At 49.3% G+C, this 7107-nt stretch overlaps 1 protein-coding gene across 1 annotated transcript; it reads left to right on the top strand.

The window, feature by feature from the left end:
- The first annotated feature begins 1039 nt into the window (after positions 1-1039).
- Positions 1040-4661, top strand: LOC101763634 (putative mannan endo-1,4-beta-mannosidase 5). Its single transcript, XM_014804826.2, is given in 7 exon segments — positions 1040-1244; positions 1360-1630; positions 3222-3416; positions 3519-3542; positions 3545-3643; positions 3749-3960; positions 4063-4661. Coding segments are annotated over 7 exon segments (1428 nt in total). The 5' UTR covers positions 1040-1062; the 3' UTR covers positions 4508-4661.
- Positions 4662-7107: the final 2446 nt, after the last annotated feature.

Below are 7107 nucleotides of genomic sequence, written 5' to 3'. Positions count from 1 at the left end.
TATTATAGGGCTATATGGTCCCATCCTCTTTCTCAAAATACTTCTTACTAGCAATAGCTTGCAACTCTAAGATCTTGCAATGAGAGATCACTTGCCAATGCTACTGCAGAGATATTGGAGTTCTTCAATATTGCAGCATCCACATTTATCTTCGTGACCCTTTTAGAGGCGGAATCCACTTTGGTACTGCAACCTTGCCTATCTGACGAACATTCCCCACTAGTTTAACCAGCTCTAACTCTGCCTATCTAACGAACATTCCTCACTAGTTTAACCAGCTCTAGCTCAGTGGCGAACCTTTCAACAAAGCAGTGAGTCGACAGCGGGCTCTCGAATATATTCCTGTGAATTGCTTTACGCTTGGCATGCCATATTGCCCAGAATCACACCACAACCGGGTTAAATTATCATGCGTCGATTTAAATTTGTGTGCAGACAGACTGTCAACTCGCATCACGATCCAGCTTAGAAACGGGCCACTAGCCCACTATCAGTTCGACAAAAGCATACCCAAACGTCCACCCAATTGGCGGACTGAGTGTTGGGCCTGTTTGTACTTGGGCTAGTCCTGAGTCGGGTAAAAGAGGCCCGGCCAGTCCCCAAAGCTGGAAATGTGGTAGCAAGGCCGAGCGGAACTAAAATGTCTCAGTTTCTGGGCAGACACGCCGCGCCATGTTGAAACTTGAAAGCTTGCTTTGTCCCGCCAACTCACGCCACGCTACCAACCCTTTGAAGCCACTTCGTTCCCGCCTTGGTGTCCATCCCATGCGGACCTGAATTGACCGCTTCCTTTTGCTTCAAACCTTGGCCTAACCAAGTGTTTGAATCTCAGCTACCTCTCGTTGCCCCTAGGAGCCAGCTGCTGGCATTCGCTCGCTTTTCTTGCTTCCAAGCCAATATCAAAACGCGTCGCTATCACAAAATCTATGCTGGGACAAACACGCATATACGATGCATCCCATCTCCCTTTGATACATGGTGCAGTGCAAGCATATATACTCAAGTTACACATGGCCACCTTATTATAGTTTAACTCGTTCTTGCTGTGTGATTGCAACGACCATGAAGACAATATTCAGAGAGAAAGCAAGAGGGAAAGTTTGGATGATCCAGTTGATCTTAGTCCGAGGTATTGCCGTGGCAGCTACCATTTTGCTCCTGACAGATGGGAGCCATGCTCATGTCGATCGTGTAGAGATGCTCAGAGATGAATTGCCGCCTGTCCAGAGACCAAACGTCAACGGGTAATTGACCAAACTTAATTACTGTCTCTCAGCTCTATTGTTATTGCGCCTCTCAGCATGTTTCAAGGTTTTAGTTTGATCGAGCTCACTGTGATGAGCATTGTACACAAGGTAGCAGTGAGATGATCCGCGACGAGCAGTGGCGCATGGTCAAGACCAGGGGCAGCCAGTTCGTCATCGGCGACAAGCCATTCTACGTGAACGGCTTCAATGCATACTGGCTGATGATCCTCGCCGTCGACCCGTCGACTAGGGGGAAGGTGACCGAGGTGTTCCAGCAGGTGGCGGCTGTTGGCCTGACAGTGTGCCGCACCTGGAGCTTCAACGACGGTGGCTGGAGAGCGCTTCAGAAGTCGCCTGCTGTGTATGAAGAGAATGTATTCAAGGTGAGTGTGGGTGGTCGCGAGGAAAGGTTAAATGCAGTAGGCATTGCATTATAGCTAGGGGTAGACCTAGCCTAAAATCTGATTGTTGATGGTCTGCTAGTACTTCACCAAACATTGTCCAAGTCCACTAAAAATTCAAAATGTGAGTGGGGCCAGCTGGCTGGCAATCCAAGACAGAATTTGGACGGCGGATCGACTGCAGCGTCGTGGATGGCCAAGTAATCCATGTTGCGTCCTCTGTGAAGTGACTCAAGAGACGGGGCTGCATCTATTCACTGAATGCAGTTATGCAAGGAATGTTTGGTCTCAAATGAGCGTCTGGACTAGATGTGAAGGTATGGACTAGATGTGAAGGTATGGACCCAAACTGCTGGATCCCGCATGACACTCTGCACGACTGGTGGACAACATTAGTGGGTGTATAGGCCGTCGACAAAAAAGGATTGAGATCATTTATCACCCTAGTACTTTGGGAGGTATGGAAGGAGCGCAACACTAGGATTTTCCAGCTCCCTTGCTTAGTGGCCAAGATAAAAGATGAGGCAGCCTCATGGGTGGCGGCAGGTGCTAAGCACTTAGAGCGGTTTCTTGACGTCGCGCGACGTATTTGAGTGTACATATGGGCACCTTTTTTCCTTTCCGGGTGCTAGCCGAGTTCCGAGTGTTTTGAGTGTTCAGTATGTAAACACCTATCATTATTTCTGCCCGTCGGGCATTTCTCTTTATTAATATAGCAGCAGCTCTCCTGCTGACTTGTTTAAAAAAAATGTAAGTGGGGCATGTGCCCCTCCCTGGGTCTTAGACTACTTTCACGTTATTATGGCTCAATGTATTGTACTCCCTTTGTTCTCCAAACATAGATAGGTCTTCATCGTAGAACTTTAGACTACTACTAGTTTGATATGAAATATAGTGAAATATTATACAAATAATTTCTTTATTATGAAAATCCGTTTTTATAAGAAATCCAACATTACTATTCATATATGGTTCATATATTTACAACAGATGGTGTATTTTACTTAATATGTACTTAAGATCTGGATTTTATCTTTAAATCAAATTCCACTTTTGTCGGACGGAATATGATTTTGGATTTAACTGACGAATAATAGAAATTTTAATTCTTGAGGGGCAAATAAAGAGGGAGCCTGCTTAACGGGATTTTTTTTTGCTTCATCAATTAAGAGCCTTCTTGGATTGAGAGGATTGCTCTATGGTTTGTTGGTATTATCTCAAATATGTAGTACTTCAAATAAGTATCTGGAACCCAATTGCTCAACCAAACAGACCATAGCCCTAGGAAGGAGAATCTTTTAATTTTCTAGATCGGATATGACAGATGCTAAGCATCCAACGACGAATTCGAAAAAAAAATTTCAAGACGCAGACACATTACCTTCTGATAAAAACATTTCAGGATTGAAGAGCAACTTAAAATTGATTCGTAACCGACAATCAATTTGTACTATGATCAGTTTGGGCGTCCTAAGACCACATAAACAAATTAAACCTTACGTTATCTGCTACAAAATGTCATTGTCGTCTGTGAAGTAGCTTAATGGATAATTGCCTGGTTCCGGACACGCAGGCGTTGGATTTCGTAGTAAGCGAGGCAAGGAAGTACAGGATCAGGTTGATACTGTCACTGATCAACAACTGGGACGGCTATGGCGGCAAGGCGCAGTACGTGAAATGGGCCAGGGACGCCGGCCTCAACCTCACTTCCGACGATGACTTCTTCTCCGACGAAACCGTCAAGGGCTACTTCAAGAACCACGTCAAGGTGTAACCACAACACCGATTTCTCTAAACTAGAATTTCTCAGAACTTCAGATGGATTTTTTTTATCGGTTACTGACAAGTAGAGATATAATGCGCAATCTAGAACATGCTAACGAGGGTGAACACGTGTACACGAACGTGACGTACAAGGACGACCCGACCATTTTCGCGTGGGAGCTCATGAATGAACTGCGCTGCACGTCGGATCCAACCGGCAACAAGCTGCAGGTACGTGTATCGATAGCAAGAGCACATACTTTTCCTTCGTCCTCCGGTCCCTCTGCTTCATATTCCATCTTCAGGGGCTGAAAGAAGTTTGAGCCATGGATGTAGGCGTGGATCCAAGAAATGGCTTTCCACGTGAAGTCCATCGACCCGGATCACCTGCTGGAGGTCGGGGCCGAGGGCTTCTACGGCCCCTCGTCACCGGCACGGCTTCAGGCCAACCCCAACACCTACGCCGGCCACGTCGGCACCGACTTCATCCGCAACCACCGCGTCCTGGGCGTCGACTTCGCCTCCGTCCATATCTACCCGGACACATGGTTCGTAGTAGATCGTACCACTGTCGGCAATTGTCACTGACCGATGCATCGATCTCAAGCTCTTGTACAAGATTCATGGCGTGGGTATGTTTTCCTTTGTAGGATGTCGGGCGCGGCTGTGGAGGCACAGCTCAAGTTCGTGCAGTCGTGGATGCAGGCGCACATCGCCGACGCCGAGGGCGTGCTCAGCATGCCGGTGGTGTTCACGGAGTTCGGGGTGTCCACCAAGGCCCGGAGCGCCTTCAACGCGACGTGGAGGGACCAGTTCGTCCAAGCGGTGTACGGGGTGCTGCTGGCCTCGATGCGGCGTGGCGGCGCCGGAGCGGGGGGCCTGCTCTGGCAGGTGTTCCCGGAGGGGACCGACTACATGGACGACGGCTACGGCGTTGTGCTGCCCAGAGCGAAGGACACCGCGGGGATCATATCGGCGCACTCCAAGAGGCTGCTTATCTTCAACTCCAGGTGCGCCTGGAGCTGCCGGTGGGGGTGCAAGAAGGAGGAGCAGTCGGAGGATGGTGATGACCTGCTGTTGCACGATGTGCTGTGAACTTACGACATATGTTTGGCTAGTTGAACGTCCGCCGACGTGTTAAACTGTTGTCTCGCCTGGCTCAGCTTACGTGCCAAATGTCCGCCAACTTGTTAAACTGTTGTTTCGACATGTAGCATCCCAACTTGAAAATACATAGCGTTGACCAGACCGAGAATGTCTCTAAGAATTTGGGACCAGTACGAAATGCAAAATGAAGCTCCAAAATCTTATCTGATCTTATACCTATTATTAAAGTAAGGAGTCTTAATTTTTGGTTATGTCCAACTTAATTACATGTCATCTCTCATTTCGTGCAAATTGACAGGTGGGCCTCAGTCAATTAAGCACCTGGTTCCAGTTCCTCTACACCACGCTCGACCGTCGCGCCGCCGTCCCCCTCTCCTTCCCTCCGTAACCGTCCGTTCCTGACCGTCGGCGTGCAGTTTCCTACCATGGCGCCCGGACGGCGGCTTGACTTGCGCTGCGCCCGCGCGCCGGTGGCGGCCGCCCCTCACCTTCCCCGTTGCCTCCTTCAGCACTGGAGGCGTCTATGCCCCTCATCTTTGCAGTTGGCGGCGGCCGCCCCTCATCTTCGCAGCTGGCGTTGGCTCAGCGCACCTCATCGAGGAGCTCGTCAGCCGCCGCGGGGGACGAGAGGTCGATGACCGGGACGGTGAGCATGGCAGCAACGGGGGAGGACGATGGTCCCGTGCAAACCGCATCCTCTTCGATGCCGCATCTCCTTGTGCCGCTCCCGCCGTGCAATCTGCATTGGTCTCCGACATCAGAGATAGAGGAAGGAAAGGAAACAAAAAAACACGAATTCATAAGAGCGCCTTTGTCATCCTCGGGGCCACACCAGTAATGAAGCCCGCACGCTGCCACCTAAAAAAGAATCAAAAGCAGAATCTGAAAAAAAAAACAACGCGCGAGGCTCGCCGGGAGCTCAAAGCTGCTGCGGCCCGGCCGTGCGGCGGTGCGGGTGCGGCAAGTGGCTCGCTGCTGCTGCCGCCGCCGGGGCTCGGTCGCCGTAGCCGCCACAGCGACCTATTAGTAGCTGCTCTGCTGCTTGGTGCTCTGTGTTCCTAGCGGTGTAGCAGTGGTGGAGAGACTGCGAGAGACGGGGCAGCTCAGTCGAGAAAAAGAATTTTGAGATTGGGAATTGGGATACAGCTTTAGGGGTGTACCAACCCTTCACTTCAGCTGGTGTTTACGGAATTAATTAGACCGCCAATTAAGAAAAATCTGACGTGGTATAGGAGTTAAAGAGAAGAGAACGAAAAACTAAGGAACCGGGTCGCATGCACGACACCGGGTCGACGCATCGATCAAGACGCACGAAACGAGCAAATTTGGCGTTCGGGCAGCTCATCGTTTCTTCCCCCACGCATCTTCCTCGACCTCCCGATCTGTTGTGGCCATCTTCGTTCCGTGCACGATTTCTCCCACGCTCTCGAATCCTCTCGGCTCCAAGGTCCGCCTCTAGCCATTTACCTCGCTGCCTCAGTTTATCCTCAATCACTTGCTGTCTCAAATCTCTATGCTCGTCGGCTACAATCGGGCCAATCCATCCCAAATTTCGCATCCCCGAAGAAGAAATCGCCACAAGCTGTGCGGTACGGTCGGAATCGAAGAAGCGTCAGTTGAGATCCAATCAGACCATTGGTGAATCGGGCGCAGTTGCTCCAGACGTCGATGCTGATGCCAGCGGTGGTGCTCCAGATCCCCTTGTCCAGCCCGTGGCCCAGTTATCGGTGTTCTCCAGGAGCAGGTGGTCCTCCAGCCCCTAGCGCTCCAGCCATTACTGGTTCAATCCCTCGTGTCAAGCCGCCGGTGATTATCCATCCGGTTCCTGCCACCGGTGCTCATGCCGCCGCTGCATGCGTCTCCTGAGTGCTTGCAGCTCAGACTGGTTTGGTTGCCGTCTCTGAATTCATGTACGATTTTGCTTTCCTCATTACAATATTTGTTAGGCCTTGCATTGTGGTATATATCAAGGTTATTTCTTGTCTGTACTGGGCGCAACGAACTGATGAACGTATTTTTGATATCCTTGGATCCATGCATGTATGTATTTCTAGCCGAACATAGTGTCATAAAATAATATTCAGCTTCCAAACTCTACTGTCCACAACTAGCTGGTTGCAAGTTGTTGCTTATGATTCGTTCGATACCTATCCTCTCGAATTTCTTTGGGACAGATAACTGATTCAGTCACAATTTAGACAAAAGAAGTAGTCAGAAACTTGACTACTCATTTGTTCATACATAGGGCTACCTGGCTACCTGAATAAGTATTCAGTGGGAACTTATTTCAGGTGTCCTTTTTCATGAGCTTATCATGCAATTGCTACACATGGTGTGAAAGTGTATCAAGTTAAGTTTCCAACACAACCAACGGCACGTTATTTGGACTTCCCAAGAAGGAGTTATGACCAAAACATTGAAGACTGTGCAGAATGCCAACAACCACGCGGGAACAACTCAGGAGCTCTTGATGACTAACTCTTCATTTCTATCTCGTGTTTATACCTATCTAGGAGGGCTGTTCCTAGTATAAATATCTCTGTACTCCTAAGGAAAAGATAGACTTTTGATAATCCAAATACAAATCC

This window comes from Setaria italica, chromosome III (assembly GCF_000263155.2).
Source record: "Setaria italica strain Yugu1 chromosome III, Setaria_italica_v2.0, whole genome shotgun sequence".
Classification (NCBI taxonomy): domain Eukaryota; kingdom Viridiplantae; phylum Streptophyta; class Magnoliopsida; order Poales; family Poaceae; genus Setaria; species Setaria italica.
The sequence above is the reverse complement of the archived record's forward strand: the minus strand, read 5'-3'. Positions and strand labels throughout refer to the sequence as shown.